Source organism: Beta vulgaris, chromosome 5 (assembly GCF_026745355.1).
Source record: "Beta vulgaris subsp. vulgaris cultivar EL10 chromosome 5, EL10.2, whole genome shotgun sequence".
Classification (NCBI taxonomy): domain Eukaryota; kingdom Viridiplantae; phylum Streptophyta; class Magnoliopsida; order Caryophyllales; family Amaranthaceae; genus Beta; species Beta vulgaris.
Genome location: NC_079206.1, coordinates 10,182,408 through 10,201,256, shown reverse-complemented (window position 1 = coordinate 10,201,256; position 18,849 = coordinate 10,182,408). Strand labels below are relative to the sequence as shown.

Sequence of the window (18,849 nt, the reverse complement as noted above, 5' to 3'; positions counted from 1 at the left end):
AAAACAAGTCTTAACGTGCAAGCAACTAAGCAAGTGCTCCTCAAAATATTGCACCTTTGCAGATAGGCAGATAAAGACTAAACGCAGTTGATACTTGCATGTAACAAGATTTTGAAAATGAAGCTCAAAATATTGTGCAATTTCGATACATTTGAGACTCAATAATACTATATGACTCCCTATGTTACACATACTACATATTCAAGAAAAAATAGCACCAACTCTAGCTCTCTTAATACAACTAGACTTGTACAATAAATAAATGTATGTCGCAAAACAAACAAAAGAGTTTATAGGAGGTTAACACAAGGGTTGGGAGGAGATGAGAAATCAAAGATGAATGTTCCAAGTCTCATCTTTAAGGAGAACACTTTGAGCGATACCTCAAAATTCTCTTTTTGAGGGGACTCACCTCTGAAAATAATCCGAAATAGTAGAGATCTTTTTTATAAAAACTAGGGAATTATGCTTTTCTTGTAAGAAAACTCCCCATCTTCAACTCCTCGTCTCTAGATTCTCATAGCTATAGTGCTTAAAAATTTTGTGGATTATTATTTTGATGGTTGGATTTAAAAATTCATGAAATATTTTGTTGACAAATTATTTATGAAATATGTTTGTGTTTAGGGGGCTTTTTTTCTCCAGTTTTTGCTCCGCGGCCTGAAAATATATGAGACGGCATTGTCACCTTCTTCAACACTCATTCTCATTTCTAGCATATGTGCACTATATACCAACCAAAACATCCATTCATTTAACCACCACAAAACACGAAACCAATCTCTGTCTGCAACAATATGCTCTATCCAATATCCATCCCTATATAAAGTAGTGTCTAGATCTAAATCTCATCAATCCTTCCTCTCTATGATTTCATCTAAATCTCTATACTTGAAAATTTTGTGAAGGGACGAAGGGAGTAAAAACTTAAACCTGGTATCATTGTTGGTAAAGTTTTAGACATCGATACTCAAATATATTCAGATTTATTAGCAACTACACTTGACATTAGCACAGATGATGATATGACGTTCTTTAAAGATTTTTTAAAGGGAAATGCATTAATAAAAAGTTACCAGCCATAATATGATCATTGTTCAAGAAAGGATCAAAACAAGGCATAACTAATGCGACATGATCTCACATCCAAAGTTTATTGAAGAAACTAATTAATGAAAATACACATATAAAAGCACACAGAGTTTAATTGATTTATCTGTGCTTCAATTCCTTTCTTCTTTTCTGGGCTACATATATGAAGCTTGGTAAATAAAGGGTGGAGATCAACTTCAATTCTTCAAAGTACTTGATAGGAAGAATAAACCCTATACCACACTCCTCGAACATCCGGCCTTAGTATTAAGTCGCATAACTTCCTACAAGATCTCTTCTCATGATTGTAAGCAATAACTTCACCAGGGGCTGAGAGAATGACTTCTAAATCTTCATCATCATGACCTTGAACAATAGATAACACATCACATTCATAGCGCGGGAAGAAAGGATGGGGGCTGTTAGATCTACGACCCATAATCGGAAAATCGATTGCTAAAGCCTTCAAATCAATCACACTCCTCAAAAACCACCCACTATAATCTTCCTTCATCTCAAAGAGCTCCAGAAAAGGCAACTCCGGTGATGCAACTACATAGTAAAGATGGCCTTGACACTCCCCAAAGTACTCGCAACTAACCAAGGAATACCCTTCTTTCAGTGGAGGCTTAGGCATTTCTCTTAGGACCTCATCCTCCACATTGAAGTATAGACCTTTTGTTGTACGTCTCATCCAATGAATCGCGCCATTGCAAAAAACCCCGTCACTAAAATCTATGTCACCCGGTGCAACAAAAGGCTTATCAGGGAAGGTCCAAGTTCGAGTTTCAGAGGAGTAGATAGATATCTGATGAAGAGGCATTTGCGGTTCTAGCTTTTGCACACAAATGACCTTGTAATAAGGTGAAGTGTAAGGGTCAAAAGCTAAATTAAGTGCAAAATGGTTTGTTGTGAACGAAGAAGTAGGAAGTACTTCCGGGTGTTGAGTTTCCCGGTTACAGATATGATATAATTGGGAGGGCTGAGAAAAACAAAGGAATAAACCATTGCAAGATTGTAAGATTTGAAGATTTAGGCTGTCGAAAAATGAAAAATCTGCAGCCTTGGTTTGAGTTTGTATGAGTGAGACATACTCAAGTTGAGGTCTTTGTGGAGTAAATTTAGGAATCAATATAAGGCCAGATACCGAGGGAGGATTAAAGGAGTAGTACCTAAGAAAATCTTGATCGGACATGGGAGGACACAGGGGTTCAGTCAGCTGATGATCAAAATCTGAAAGCCACATATCAGGTAAAGAGAAGTAGAACCCTGCTGCTAACTCTTCATCCTCATCAATGATCTCAAATGTTACGTCTTCGACATCACCATTGCTTTCAGCTGACAAGTAATCATCATCATCATCATTGAAGGTCAATGGATTGCCAGATATCCCTAATTCCATTGCCCCTCGTAATCGTTTCCTCAACTCTAATGGATAAAATATCTCCACTACCAATTTTTTGAAAGAGCAACATATATAAAAGTCAACATGAAGACCAGGCAACTAACGAGCATACATCCTGGCAACAAAAAGGAAAGAGCAAGTCTTCAAAGTACAGGAAAGACAAGTAGTTGTTTCTAAAGGGGAAAAAATATTGTAATGGGGAGGGGTTTCAACATCCCAGTCACATCTTCTAAGACATAATAACACTAAAAAAGCAAATAATAAGAAAAACTAAACCTGCTGCGATAACTTGTAAGCTTTAAGGAATCTGGGCATTTCTCCTTCCCATGATTTGTAAGTTTCTCCCACATTAATTTGTTCCGTTTTCACCATAATCCAACTTTTTCCTCTACTAATTGTTATAATATTTGATTGAACCATAGATTAAAGCAGGCTTCTAACCACTTCGATTCATAATTTCGTTATATTGGTTCGTAACAACATTTGACACACCCATAGTAAATAAATATAAAAAATAGGTCATATGGTACATTGTTTTGATACTGTTATATTCTTGATTATTTTCCTATGAATGGAGTACATTATAAGAGATTTCGGTACGAAATTATTTGTTGTACAGCCTATATCTATATCTAACTAGTCAAAGTTAAAGAAGCTTATCCCCAAATAGTTCAATGTACACCCTATATCTCATAATAAGTAATTTATTCTACTATTTTAAAAGTTCTAAGATATTTTATTTTTTTTGCATTTAATTCGTAACCATATACATTTGATTAGGAAGCGATGAGAGAATGCTGAAATAAGCAGCTGTCATGCTTAGAAAGAGTCAAGCTTGAGGAAGTTTTCATTGGTGCGGTAATAAAAGTAATGTTCATACCTCTCCTCGTATATTATACTTCAGATCCTAAAGTGAACTCCATATGCACCTCAATGATATGTGTACCAGATGATGAAAAACTTTAAGCAAAGTGACCTGTGAAAAATACAGTATTCAAAATTCGGAGTTCAGATATCATACAAGAGTTTTGATTTACGTTTCGATCTTTCCACTAGGGAGAGAGTTATAAGCAATAACAGAAAGGCTTGTTAGAACAGCAACTTATTTGAAAGTGATAAATAGTAGGGAGGACGGAAAAAAGTAGCATTGGTTGGCAGGGATTGTTCCCCCCCCCCCCCAAATAAGTTATTTCCTTGAGTTACATTACATTGTATAATAATACAAAAAAAAAGTATGTTTATTAGTTACTATTTGTATGCTGTGATCAGTGATCAGCGAGTCCATCAATGTATAGACCAACTTAGGTTTGTTTCCTTCAATGAATTGTCCTGTTGCAAACTTCCCTCTTAAAAGTCTATATAACCTGTAGCAATGGAAGACTTATTGGAGAGTTTACAGTCAAAAGTTTCAGATGAGTAAATAGGATATGATGCAGTGCCATTTGATATAAAAGTTTTTGGATGCAACTAAGCACGTAATGAGGCAATTTTATTGGATTAAAAGCTGAAATTCAGCCCAAAATTGTTTTCCTTATGGATCAAAGGAGTCTAAAACAAGAAGCATTAAGGCAAATAAAAGAGATGAACCAAGAATACGGTGCACAATTGCACATACCATCGCACACAACTGCCCCCCCACCCTCGCTCCCTAAAGCACCTATATCTATAATCTCCCAACTACAACTCCAAATATTCTCTACTTATCATACTCCACCTAATATGGAAAATAAAAGAAGCTAGAATTAAAAAGGATAAACCAACTCATATTATATCTTCCTAGATATTCCAGATCTCCAAGAACAAACGGCTTCCCAAATCGGCCAAGGGCCCAAGATACAACTCTTCTGATATCTCTCAATATTCTAGAATATACTGGGCATATTATTATTCTATCTGCAATAAACAACTAACACAGTGCCCTTCCTACCATGGTCCATCTTACTACTAATTTTTTAGCTCAGTCTGGCCTTGTTCTCAATAAGGAGCACGTACAACTGTTTTACTGCTAGCAAATACTGAATTTAATATACTGACGGGTAAATGGGTTTCAGAAATTTAGAAACAACTCAATCTTCTTATAAAACAGAATGCTAAAAAAAAAGGGAAAGAAATAAAAGTCATGACTCCAATCTACTCCACCAAATATGATAGATAGACTAGGCAAGTGTACTGTTAAGGAGTTAAAAAATGACTATCAGAAATGAAACATTCTACATTAGCTTTTAATTGTAAGAGACATGAAATTTAATATGAGACCTTTGTTTTTATGTTTAAGAATAATTGTCAATAATAAGTTAACCTTTGTCCCGTCCGCTTAAAATAAGTCATCTTTTGATTAATTCCTGAATAAGTCTACCTTTAGTACTTATTAATTTTAAACCTGACTTTTTTCTTTCTTTTTTGTAATTTTAAATTTGTTTTTGTTTTCTCTCTCATATTTGAAGAGTTACACATATCATATTAAACGGTTAAATAAGTTAATAACAGGCTAGGACTTGCTAAAAACAGATTGGTATTAAAAGTTGACTTATTCAAGAACAATCAACATGTTGACTTGGTTTTAGCGGATGATTTAAAGGTTGACTTATTCTTGACAATTTTTCCTTATGTTTATGAGTTTCAGAAGACTAAAGCAGGATGGACCAATGACCATCAAGTTGGCTGTACCCATAACCAAAATCAGAACAATTAAGTTGCAACTTACTTAAGATTTCAGTTGCATTCTGGAAGCAGCAATATCAACTAGAAAGTTGTCACTCCTGTCGGAAACATTAGCTGTCTGAAACCATCGTTATTGCTCACCGTTGTTCCTCCACAAATGTTCTATGATCTTGTTCAGCAACTGCATCAAAATTTGAGAGCTGGCATACAGAGATAACTTTATCCAAGGAAGGACATCAAATATTCCAGCTCATATTTATTTTATCCAGTACATCTCGATCATACATCACTCTATCAACACTAACAATTATACCATGCATTACGAATAATCAAAATCAGAAACACATACCCAGTTTAGATTGGACTATTCCAAAAATAAGACAATACAAAAACAGAAAGGATACTATCTCACAAATTATTGACATTGTCTCCATCAAACAAGAGATAACGTCTCGTAATGTTCATACACTGAATAGGTTTTGTACCATATGGTTACATCACATGGACGGAAAACTGGATCTTGGACTTTTGTTAAAGTTTTCTTCTTGAGATTGAAAAATACAACTTCACCTGGTACTGAAAACACAATTTCCATATCTTCATCACTCCCTGCATGATTAATGCACAGAACGTCACACTCACACTCTGAGAACAAAGGATGGAATCCAAAGTGCCTAGCCATAGTTGGAATTTTAGCAACTAGCACATTGAGATTGACTCGAAACTTCAAGTCCCATCCAGAATAATCTTCCTTCATTTTGAATACTTCATAATGGTTTAGTAGAGGGCGCGAAATAACATAAAGCAAGTACCCTTGGGATTTTCCAAAGTACTTAAATTTGTATTGTGACTCCTCCTCTTGCCTTGGAGGCTGAGGCATTTCTCTTAGTATCCCTGTCTTCAAGTCATAATAAACTCCACCTGATGTGCTTGTCAACCAATGAATTGCACCATTGCAGAAGACGCCGTCCTTGAAGGCTACATCATTAGGTGCAAAAACAGGCTCCTGAGAGAGATTCCATCGCTGAGTTTGGGATGAATAAATAGCAATTTGGTGAAGTGGCTGCTGACTGTCTAGCTTTTGCACACAAACTACCTTGTAATCAGGTGAAGCGAGAGGATCAAAACACAAATTAAGTGCGAATTTATTTTCCATGTATGAGCAGCTAGGAAGGACTCTTAACTGACATGTTGAGGGATTGCACACATAATTTAAAAGCCCCAATTGACATAGTAATAGTCCACTGCAAGAGTGCAGGATTTGGAAACCTCTGGAATTGAGAAAGGTAACAAATGGAAATTTATCAGGTTTTCCCTGGTTCAGTGAGAGATAATGAACATCGGAACACTGAATGTTTTGTCTAGGGATCAAAAACAGGCCAGAAAAGAACGGGGGATAAAGGAGGGTGTGCCTCAAAACAAATGTTTGATTCGAGATGAACAAAAGCCACAACTTTGATACCCGTAGACACGGAGCAAGAGAAGCTGCAGATAATTGAATGAAAATCTCTGTTGCTAAATCCTCATTTCCTGCAACTTTCTCAGCTGATGTTGTTTCAAACTGAGGATCAGAATTTGGCTCCATCTTGCAGAAATTGTGTTATATGTGGCATATATCCACTCTCATACAAAGAATTTCAAACGCTCCTCCATAACATCTAAAAACTATGTCTCTACAACTTAAGATGAGGATACTTGTGAATGGTAGAAAGTTTCAAATTCTACTAGCCATATTATTTCATATGTGAAAAAGAGTAGTAACCTTTCTTTTTCATAAATTCCTTATTTTTCAAAATCTTTTTCTTTGAGGGATGGGTTGGAGGTGTAAAGAACCAAATAATTTGAAAATATTAAACAAAAATAGACAAATAAAGAAACAAGAAAGATAGGGTTGCTTTCCTATCTTTCTATAACAACGATGGGTAACTTGTTGATTAATATATTAACTGTCCTTTTCTTGACAAAAAAAAAAAAGTTTGCTGATATATTTCTTCAAACCTTTGAGATTTTTCATGAAGTACCAAAAGAATCTTTCCTTTTCAAGGAGCAATCAAAATATTCAGAAGTTGCAAAGATATTGTACAATACTGCCTTATAGTATTATAGTCAGCAATGACCATATCAAACAAAAGAGAATGCCTCAAATTTTGTAAATTGAAGATTTTTATCATTTGTAATAATGCTCCCACAATAGAATACCAACATTGAAAAGTATCATCTTGCATTTCCGAAACCAAGTTACGAGTATTTCTTTCCTCTGCCACCAGAATTTGTAGCCAAGAGTGTAAAGGCAACATTCCTATTGGCTACATGTGCGAGCAGCCAGGTAGGGTTGGGAGGAGAAACAGTTTCTTCCGCTTCTCCTATGATAGTCAGTCCAGGCCCAAGATTTATGTAGCCAAAACCTAAGAGGTAACATGAGATTCTTGAGAATTTTCTAACACTAAAAATTTTACATAAAGCTGGCCCCACACCGAATTGAAATTAGATAGTCGTTCACAACTTAATACTCAGAATGTAGCATAGAACATTGTCTGACCTTTTCCAGAGACAAGGCTGCAATTTTCAAATAGAGGTCCCATGCGAAGTTGCAAACCTCCAACTCCCAAACTAGGTGCTCATTGGGTAGAGTCCTTAAAATTCGGGTCCTACTTAGGTAGGAACAACTCATACTGCACCTTCTTCCTCCCCTCAACACCATGTACAATGGTCAAGTGACAAAGACAACAGCAATGCCAAGGCAAGACAATAGCATCTTCAAGGAGCCATTAAATGAAAAGTCAGAATTAAAATAAGGTAGCTTGATGGTTCGTGTGAGAAGAATGCCCATTATGCAGAAGCAGGATCAAAGAAGGTCAAGATGTATAAAGAGCCTTCCTGAAAAACCCACAACGGACTTAGAGTGTTTTCTTTATCAAGAAGGATGACGCAATGCTACTTATACTTGAAAACCGAAATCAACAAAGAAAATATAGATCATAAATGCAGATAAATATTCCCAAGCTCAAACAGATGTCCTTTTTCCTTGTACCCGATGAATTGAAAATTTTAGTATGTTGAAACTAGAAAGAGATTGAAGCAAAGAGCAATCTTCAGAGTACCCTAAGAAAATCGAAGAAGTAATTATTAGGGCATGCATGACTCAAAAGGTATATTAAGAATGCTTATAGATCCTGAAAAATGTCAACATTGAATCACTTGCAAACCATCTAAACTCTATCACCATTATAGTTTTGCGGCCAATCAAACTGCAAAAAGCTGAGTAGCCAACTGAAAGATTGTGGAAACACGATGAACAAAAGTATCTACTTTCTTAATCGAAGGTTGTCTTTCTATGGAGCCAAAATCCAATCTGTAACCTAGGGAAGCTCCCATAATTGAAATGTAACTGTCATTTCCTCTAAAACCTTTCTAAGGAAAAGCATATGTTAACATTGTTCTAAGTTAAGAAGATCTTAATGGAAAATTAAGAATACAATGATAGTACTTACTTATTAGTAATGACTGGCAAAACAAATTTACTAAATAGCTGTTTGAAAACACTCACCTTTTCGGCTGATAAATAGACAGATACCAATCCACTACCTCCGTTTCACAATAAGTAAAACATTTCCCTTATTTGGAATAGTCACAATAAGTGCAAACAAACTCTAAATGGTTCACTCTTATTACAAATATGCCACCAAAAAGTAAGAGGGGACTACAACCTTTTTGTTTCATCACTTTACTTTACTGTGATCCCAACTTTCTCTCTTTACATTCCTTGGTATGTGTGTACTTTCTCTGTGTTTCACTTATTGTGAAACAGAGGAAATAGTGCATTCCCCTGACTTCAGTAAGCATAATGTCCACAGCTATGCCAAGGTCTTGAAAACTCAACAATAGAAGTCGAGGACACTCTCCTAAGTGATCGTCTATCATTTGTAGTTGGAGCTCGAATAAGGATCCTACATTCTCTAATCACATAACTACATTCCGAAAATCTTGTTGTTTTCATTATGAATTCATATAGCGGTATTGAGGAACAGGAACAAAAATATTGCCACCATACCAAATGGTAGAAGCAGTGCCTCCTGGTGCTACAGGCTTCAAACAAAGATCACAACAGCAAGTCAATATTTCAACCTCCAACAAAAGAGTCGGATATTTTCCTTGGGAAGATAGGTCAGGGAAAAAACCTAGTTGGGGTCAACCGTCAACCAAGTAAATCCTAGCATTTCTCTCCTAAATCCTTATGTTCAGTAAGCTTACTCTCACCTTATAACCTTGTCGCAAACCTTTCTTGAGTCACCCCTTCTCCTCTTTATGTCATAATTCATTTAGATTATCTTCTCACATCTCCTTCAGGCATCTGGGTGCCTTTCCTAATATGCTTAAACCATCAAAGTCTTATTTATCACATTTGTAACCTCAAAAGAAACCCCTTACTTTGTTATCATATCCTTCTGGATAAACCTCCCTTATGTCCAAAGATCAAAACTAAAACTATCTATTCCTTTCACCGAAACACCTACATCCAATTAAGGCTTCTAAGAAAGTTCGACTTTTAATAATTAATTCATCCTTTCTTTCTCCATTACTCACCTTAAGAATTAAGGGTAGTTTCAAAAATCCAATCATAATATACTTATATTGTTTTCAAAAGGAAGCCGCTACTGTTCTATTCTGAACTTTATACAAATATTATGTCACAATAATTTTAGATAAAGAGACTGCATCAGCAAGCATGATGTGAACAACATCCCTTTGAGAAAATTCTATGTCACTATGCATCTCTCTTTATATAGCATTTGACCAAAAGAATACAAGGGGAGCTAAACTCTCCATCCGTTTTCATGTTTTCAAGGCATATGAAGTACCCCCTAATAAAGGACGACCATACTTGTTCAATGTATCTCTCTCAACTTGGATACCGTGAGGCGGGCCTTGGAAAGTTTTTACATAAGCAATAGGGATTCGCAAATCCTCCACATGTAGAGCACGCAAGGCTTTGAACCCAAATACGTTACCCACAATGGAAGTAAACATGTTAGTAACAAAACCATCTTCAAAAAGGTCTAAAGGATAGGCTACATAACTAATATATTGATTTTCTTCTCCAGCAATGGGCTCGATGAAATACTAAAACCACATTAATTGCTAAGCATATCTATATGAAGCTGCCATACTTACTAACATCTAACTTCCAACAAACACCAAATGTAGATTTGGGTTAGCCAAAGTATGCATAAACAACATACTTGCTATTAAAAACATATTTAATAAAAAACAAAGAAAGATTACCCTAGTACCCTATTTTGTAGTTGAGAAACGGAGGGCATGGACAGGAATAATAAAAAGCTTTTTTTTTCTTTTTGTTCATTAGATTTCCCATTCATTCTTTCCATTACCTCAGTTTTTGTTTCTCTCAAAATTCCTCTCCAAAGTGTTTCCTTCTATTCTTCATCTTTTCTTTCCCTTTTAAAATTTACAAAACAACATTTTAGAGTTGGGAATTTTACAAGGATTAAATAAAGTGCGTCCATGAAACAAAATCAAATTCATATACAACTCACTTCTATAATGTGTTACACTAGACGAGTCCCAAACTCCCAACAATTTTCACCAAAAAAAAAAAAACTCCCAACAATTAAAAAACTTTAAGCATATTCTCGTGCACTAAGAAAAGATCAGGAATTTAATTGTATAGTATTATTAGGAAATCTGCTGCAAATGTAAATGAAGAATTGAAGGTAATAATGGAAATAAAGACATGACGAAATTTGAAATCATTAGTGAAGCAGAAGAAGCACATACATTTTGCTCTGGGTGGGTAGACATTCTTGTACGGTCTGCAACATGAGTATTGTTTGAGAGCCATGCAGATGATGGAAATCAGGACGATTGTACCTTCAATCGTTTGCTTGGGACTTGGGAGTTTACAAAGGGTATCTGGGAATTAGTAGATACATTCAGATATGAGATACACTGTGTTTTAGAGTTTGGATTATATCCGCTTGAGTTCGGATTCTCTAGAGTTTCGGTCAGGTTGAGTTGTGAATCATAGATTTTTAATATCAAAAACTCATATTAATAGAAAGGAGAAAATAGAGGGGTGAGTTTTGATGAAAAAAAAATAAAAGGGAATTTAGAGAGAAATATTATTTATTTATTTTGGTGTTTGCATCCGATTCACCCTTCGGGTTACATCTGGATCGAAGCCAAGTTTGGGGTGATTAGGTTTCATTCCTCTCCCAAGGGTGTTGCGGGGATTCGAACACAGGTCCGTCCTACTAAAGTCAGTCCCTATCACCACTGGGCCAACACTTACTTGGTAGAGAGATAATATATGAGTCATCGATTTTTTATTTTATGATGGATATTGCTCAAATTCTATCTTAAAGAGATTTTTAAAAACTCTAGAGGATTCAAAGACGTATCCTTAATGTTTTAATAGTTGCGACGGTACTTGGGAGGGGTGGGGAGGATAAGGGAATTTCATTTCTAAAAGGCCTCTGGTGTGGTATGATCCTGCAATCTTTAGATTGTGATATACAATTCTCAATACTTGGTATAAATCGTATATTTATCATTCACATCTTTGTAATTTTGTAGAAATTTATAGTATACCAGAAAATATATAGGTATGAGGATAACTTGATTTAAAATAAAATTATTTACATATGTTAATAATGCATATATTCGATATAAATTGTACTTTCTCCTATTTGATATCAAATTCTTGCACGAGTTAATCAATCTCAATTACATAACCAAGAGCCCGAGACAGTAAGGCCTATGGAGTAAAATACTAGTTAAAATGAAAATCTCTCCTCAAAGGTTAGTGTCGCAGATGGAATATATTCTGTTATTACATCAATTAGTTTCCTCTGATATTGTTTATCGTGTTTTAGGCTTTCATATTCTTAATCATGATATGCCTGACACGTCCTATTAGGATCTTACTAGTTATTGTGATTTTTCGATAAAATCGGCAACTTGGCTTGCTTATGATATCAACTGAATTTCAATATGAACTTTTTATTAGATTTGAAAGCTTGGTATCCCCCCCCCCCCAATATACAGATTTTCTTATGGCAATTGCTCCAAAGTAGTCTTCTTTTGACAAATTTAGAAAAAATCATGTATATGATTCCTTATGTCCTCTCACTTTCTCATTCTAAGTCTGAGACGGTAAATACTTAATTTTTTGTCTCTCTTACTATTCACCCTTTTTGGACCTCTTCTCATATTTTGCCAAAACTTACTCATATTATTCCACCGGATCATGAAAAATGCCTAAACTTTTCCCATAATCATCCAAAGGCCATTCATTCAATTAGTTATAGCATTTGAAGCATTCATTATGTCCATTCACTTTGCCAATCTGAGTTTGAGACTATGAATCATTAATTTTTCGCCTGTCTTACTATTCACCCTTTTTAGATCTTTTCTCATATTCTGCCAAAACTTACTCATATTATTCCACCGGATCTTGAACAATGCTTGAACTTTTCCCATAATCATCCAAAGGCCATTTATTCAATTAGTTATAGCATTTGGAGCATTTGCAAAGAATGTAATTATGATGCTTTTCAAAATTGCCTTTTTAATATTGATCATACCTATATAGAGCATGACACCTGCATCCGGAATAGATTACTCGTACTTATATGGATTTTTCCTTCACTATTTCTTCCTTTCTGTCAGGTCCCTATCTATCGTATCTGTTCAACAGCATCCCCCCTCAACCTGGCTATACCAAGCTTAATTTTGATAACCATGTCATTGGTTCATCTCATCTAATAGTGTTATCCTCTAAGATTCTTCTTGGAATTTTTCGTCAGCCCAAGCATATAAGTTGGGTTTACGGTAGCTCTTGTATCAGGAGCTTGGACAACAGGAATGAACTCATGCTGGCTCAATCTTAAATAGCAAATTCAAAATATCTATATTGAAGGCAATAATCATGTGGTAATTTTCCCTAACAAATTAAAAAAAATCAACATATACCCTAATGTTTCAGATATCCACCATATACCCCTAAGTTTCCAAAAACGTTCACCATTCGCTCTTTTTCTAATGGACGTTAACTCGCCGCTTATCATATACCCCTGAGTTTAATGTCCGTTAGAAAAAGGGCGAATGGTAAACGTTTTCGGAAATTCAAGAATATGGGAAATATCTGAAACATTGGGGGTATATGATTAAATTTTCGGTTTTTTCACCATATATCCTTGACAATTTTTTTTTGCACCATATACCCTTTCGACTTTTGAAATTCACCATATACCCTTAACTTTCAAAAAATACATTCACTTACGCTTAATGACTAACTGCGTTAAACTCCGTTAGTCATTAACCCCTAAACTCCCCTCTAATCCTAATTAACTAACTTAAATCTAACCCTAACACTAACTCTAACCTCTAATCTAATACTTTAACCCTAAACACCCCTCCCACACCCTAACCCACCCTAACCCTAACCAACCCTTCCTAGCACCACCACCTAACCCCCACCAGCCCTCCCCAGCGCCACCACCTGACCCTCACTAGCTCCCCTCCCCCTCTCCTGCATCCCCTACGCACAGCAGCACCCTCGTCGGAAAAACGCACACTCTCTCTCCTCTGTTTCGCTGGCCCTCTGTTTTTCGAAGGGGAAAGGTCTCCCTATCTCTCCTATGTTTCGCTAGTCCTCTGTTTTTCGAAGGGGAGGGGTCTCGCCTTTCTTTCGTCTATTTCGCCGGTCCTTTGTTTTTCGAAGGGGGGTTTGCGAGATTCGAAGGGGAGAAGGGATGCAGGCTGGGGTGGTGGGAAGGGGGAGGCGTTGCAGGCTGGGCGTGGTGGGGAGGGGGAGGTGCGGCAGGCTAGGGGTGGTGGGGATGGGGGAGGGAGGGGGCTGGTGGGGTTGGAGTTGTGGGGGTAGGGGTGGGGGTGGGGGTGGTGGGCTAGGGCTTGTGGGTGGTGGACTAGGGCCTGTGGGTGGTGGGCTATGGGTGGGTAAGGGGTGGTGGGTTGTGGGTGGGTAGGGGTTGGTGGGCTTTTAGGGTTAGGTCGGTTTTTTTGGTTAGTTAGGTTTAGGGTTGAGGGTTATTTAGATTTTACGGCCCGTTTGGTAATCGTTAATAAAATGCGGTAATGGGAATGAATTTTAAGTGTAATTTTATTAGGGAAGCACCCTTAAAATCTCTATGTGGAGGCATTTTTTCTCCATGGGCCAGGAATCTTACTCCTAAACTTGTGTTTTTGTCTCCAAGGAGAAGCAATTTTAATTATCACTTATTACCACCTACAAGGTGGTATTGGATGGGAATGAAAATTCAAGAAGGAAAGTGGACACTTTAGAATAAATTAGCATTACCATGGGAATGGACAATGATATTTTTCACAAATTTACACACAAATTCATTCCCATTACCATCATTTATGACTAATTACCAAACGGGCCGTTAGGGTAGTTAAATAGGATTAAAGGGGAGATTAATGATTAATGACTAAAGGAAGTCTGACGCTGTTAGTCAAAAGGGTAGTTTGATGTATTTTTTGAAAAATGAAGGATATATGGCGAATTTCAAAAGTCGAAAGGGTATATGGTGCAAAAAAAAAATTTGTCAGGGATATATGGTGAAAAAACCGTATTTTAAATTTTATATATGGTGAAAAAACCGTAAAACGAAAGGTCCACTTCTCTTATTTGGGCAAAAAAAGTCTATTTAGACTTCCTCCTTTCCCGATAAAGGGTTAGCCTTTGAACTTCTAGTCTATCTTTGTGTGATAGTGTTTAGTGCTTCTGACATCTATCAAGTATCAACTGCTACCAAAACTTATTTTTGACAATTAGTGAATTAACTAGCAACTACATCAAATTAGCTTTTAAAACAGTTAACCCCTTAGGAAAACCCACATAATTAGTTATATACGAGATGTTACCTTTTTTCGGATGATATGTCTCTCCAAGAAGTTTTACGTTTTAAGAGAAGTGTTGCAAGTATGGTAAAACAAAAGAAATACAAATTTGTGAGATTATGTTATTTCATTTTCAATGTTGATCGAATATTAGAATATCAACATGTAATAATTATTTTTCAATATAAAATAGTACTCCATCTGTTTTTTTTATCATTCCTACTTTTCTGTGCGCGTCTTCCAATGCACGTTTTAAAACTTAAATATCTTTCATTATATATTAGTAAAAATTATAACGATTGAATATTAATAAAGTACTAATTGAGACGAATCAAACAAGACCCCACATGACTATGTTTTTTCTTATAAATTGTGAACATTTGAGAAGATTCTCCCTATACATGAATAGTGTCAAGATTCCAAGTGAGAAAGATAAAAAAACAGAGGGAGTACTTGAGATCAAATGGTATGTATTAAAAACCACGAACCAAAAAGTCAAAAAATGAAAAAAGGATGACCAATTCATGAACAAGCTTTTATTATATACATTGCTTCTACAAGCAAAACTCACACAACAAGCGGAAAATGTATTACAATTCACTTTAATTGACCAAATTATGGCATATACCCAAGATTCCCCAAGGAAGAAAAAGAAAAGGAGCCAAATTACCCAAATTTTAAGGCATTTTCTTCAAGAAGAGAAAACAAAAGAAATACTTAAGCGTAACTTTCAGATGGTGGAACTGGAGCATATGACCCAATAAAGATATCACCATATACAAGCCCAGCAAGCCCACCTCCAATAAGTGGGCCAACCCAATAAATCCAGCTTTGAGACAAGTCACCGCTTACAACAGCTGGGCCGAAAGATCGAGCTGGGTTCATTGATCCGCCGCTAAATGGGCCAGCAGCAAGGATGTTGGCCCCAACAATGAACCCAATAGCAATTGGAGCAACAATTCCAATTTGGCCCTTCTTTGGGTCAGCAGCTGTGGCATAAACGGTGTAGACAAGTGCAAATGTAATAACAATCTCCATCACAATGCCCTCAATTGCGTTCATTCCTGAGGCAACTCCATGGGCTGGAACTCCCTGTTTTGGATTTAAGAAAATCATGCAAAACACAATTAATTAAGCAAAGATAATAAATCATTTTATCAAATTAATACTCAATTGACAATAAAAAAACATTAGCCTGCTTAAGATGTTGTAAACTATGTAAATGCAAGTATACATACTGGAACCGGGAGGGAAGCTCTAACCACCAGGCTATCCCTCACTCTCAATACAATTATTTCGATATTTGATCTTGTTATGTATATTTAGCTAGCTATTAGGCCCGGGCTATGCCCCTGGTAATAAAAAAAACTCATTTACCAACATTGTACTTTAAAATGATAACACTAAATATAACTTGGTCTAGTGGTTAAAACTTTAGTGTATGAACTTGACGTCACGGAATCAAAACCTATACAATGCAATTTATAATTTTTTTTAATTGTACATGAATTACATGAACTAAAACATGTATTTTTTTAAAATATTAACATTTTATAATTTTGTTTATACATAAATAAACATATGAACAGTTAACATGTGAATTAGAGATTGTCAACATTTTTCTAGAAAGATAAGTGTGGCTGTGTGGACTAAGGGAGAAAAACTTAAAAATTTTAAAACTCAAAAAACATGAAAATACAAGTATTTGTTGTATTGGCAATTTAAATCATGATATTACTATAAGTTAGAAATTTATTGAAATAAACCCACTTATGTATGAAACTAATTTGTTCTTAATTGTTTAGACAATGATTTATTTGGATGTTATTTGACTTGAACTAAGTTAGGTGCTACACCAAATTTTACTCATAAAATTAGCTACATCCACATATAAGGAATTATTTTGAAGAATCTCATATGTTCTCAAATATCTTTTAATTTGTCATTTTAACTTATGCAACGATATTAAAAAAATAAAATTATGAATTTCTTCTAATATATTGGCTTAAAAAGCTATATTAGGCTATGAGCCTATGTACAGAAGAAAAAAGGGTTACCATGCCAGTGACAAATTCGAGGAGAAGGCAAGCAACAATTGAGCCAGCTACTTGGGCAACCCAGTAGAAAAGGCCAGTGAGAAGGGTGATGTTGCCTCCAATGGCCAATCCAAAGGTGACAGCTGGGTTCAAATGTCCACCTGATACGTTAGCTGCTATGGCAACCCCAACAAATAGGGCAAATGCATGAGCCACTGCTACAGCAACTAATCCTGCTGGATCTAATGCTCCACTATCTGTTAACTTACCTGCACATACGTACACAACCATGTGTATAATCCATGAGTATTTATTATTTTTCTTAATTGGTAAGGTGAAGGATCCAACTCGACTGGTACATTGCACAGGTACAACCAGCCAGATTTTTATATTAGAATCCTTAGAGGGAGGGGAGACGGTAAGGGAAACCTCACCTCCAAAGATCCCCTAGTGAGATTTGATTCCAAGACCTTGAAGTTACGAGACCAAATCTTTACCACTAAGTCAAGCCTTGCTTGATCCATGAATATTTATTATTGTTTAAAAAAGTTTTTAGAAGTCTATATCTTAGACAAATTTGAAACTAAAAAGTAAAACTTCTTAATAATAGGAATATCTTAAAAAAAAGTCAAACCTAGCCTTGATGGCCTGGCTAAGTGATTCACTAAACATCAATAGTAAATTGTTGGGTTTATTAACTAGTGTTGGGTTATACTTATTAGTTATTACGGATATTACCTAACCATGCATTTTGTGGACTTTATAATCCTACCTAACAAAAAGTAAGCTACAATTTGTAAGGACAATAGTATTCAGTAAACGATTCATTATTTAGCAGGTTACATATATTCCTCGAGTAAGAAAAAATTTCATTTATTAATATTGTACTTAAAAAAATAACACTAAAAACCATTGATCTAGTGGTAAAAACTTTAATTAATTTATGAACTTTAGATCACAAGATCAAAACATACACTATGTAATTTCTAATTTTTTTTTTAGTGTAAAGGAATTATATGAAGTAAAACACTATTAAAAAGAACACGAAACGCCTTTTAATATATTTATATAGAATATAAATAGTAATGAATATGGAAGCATATTGCATAAATGAAATGAAATTATACTTACTGAAAGCTATTGCAGATCCCACTCCTGCAAACACAAAGAGTAGGGTGGCAATAAATTCGGCTAAATAAGCCCTAATTGAAGCCATGCTAAAAGAGTCACCAAAGTCTCCAAATGTCAACTTCACCATTTTTACTCAACTCAACAACTCAACAAAAGCTCTCTAATAGTATTTTGAACGAATTGTTTAGTTAAGTTGTTAATTAGCTCAAACTAATTATATGATGATCTACAATGAATGAAATTCCAGTGTTTATATACAACCTTCAAGCCATGTGGCACCGGCCAATGGACCCACTAAATGACCTGTCACTCTTTGATTAGTAGCCGGCCTACCGTCCTTTTAATTGATTATACGAGCATTATGAAGAACATAATACATATTTTCTCCTTAATTTAGCAAGCTTACCTAATATTAATGGACATAAATTACTATATAATATAAAAGTAGAAATGTAGAATATTAATTCTATGAACTTTTGATGTACATAACTTACGTTGATCCGTTGGAATATCCATGTCATCACTCATCACCAAAGTATGCTGCTATATTTTAAGTATGATAAAGTTGTAACTCTTATCCATAGTCTTAAATTAACTTGTAAATTGTTGTGGACTTGGTCAGTAGCAATTAAAGATGAT

At 35.5% G+C, this 18,849-nt stretch overlaps 3 protein-coding genes across 9 annotated transcripts; all 3 read right to left on the bottom strand.

The window, feature by feature from the left end:
- Nucleotides 1–963: 963 nt before the first annotated feature.
- LOC104892762 (F-box protein At5g07610) lies at nucleotides 964–11,182 on the bottom strand. 7 transcript variants are annotated; one of them, XM_057394960.1, is made up of 5 exons: nucleotides 10,955–11,182; nucleotides 5,971–8,035; nucleotides 5,202–5,767; nucleotides 3,378–3,473; nucleotides 964–2,612 (listed from the first exon to the last, which is right to left on the bottom strand). In XM_057394960.1, exon 5 carries the CDS (start codon nucleotides 2,492–2,494, stop codon nucleotides 1,298–1,300), a length of 1,197 nt encoding a protein of 398 aa, XP_057250943.1. In that variant the 5' UTR covers nucleotides 2,495–2,612; nucleotides 3,378–3,473; nucleotides 5,202–5,767; nucleotides 5,971–8,035; nucleotides 10,955–11,182; the 3' UTR covers nucleotides 964–1,297. The 7 variants fall into 7 exon arrangements, with proteins under 7 accessions (XP_057250943.1, XP_057250940.1, XP_057250942.1 ...); XM_057394957.1 differs by having other exon boundaries at nucleotides 5,202–8,035; XM_057394959.1 differs by having other exon boundaries at nucleotides 5,202–6,254.
- On the bottom strand, nucleotides 5,592–6,743 carry LOC130589391 (F-box protein At5g07610-like). Its single transcript, XM_057394609.1, has one exon. It carries the CDS (start codon nucleotides 6,741–6,743, stop codon nucleotides 5,592–5,594), a length of 1,152 nt encoding a protein of 383 aa, XP_057250592.1.
- Nucleotides 11,183–15,546: 4,364 nt separating the features above from the next.
- LOC104892761 (probable aquaporin TIP-type) lies at nucleotides 15,547–18,440 on the bottom strand. The gene is made up of 3 exons (XM_010678754.4): nucleotides 18,211–18,440; nucleotides 17,101–17,348; nucleotides 15,547–16,135 (listed from the first exon to the last, which is right to left on the bottom strand). The coding sequence occupies exons 1-3, from the start codon at nucleotides 18,335–18,337 to the stop codon at nucleotides 15,761–15,763; spliced, it is 750 nt and encodes a 249-aa protein (XP_010677056.1). The 5' UTR covers nucleotides 18,338–18,440; the 3' UTR covers nucleotides 15,547–15,760.
- Nucleotides 18,441–18,849: the final 409 nt, after the last annotated feature.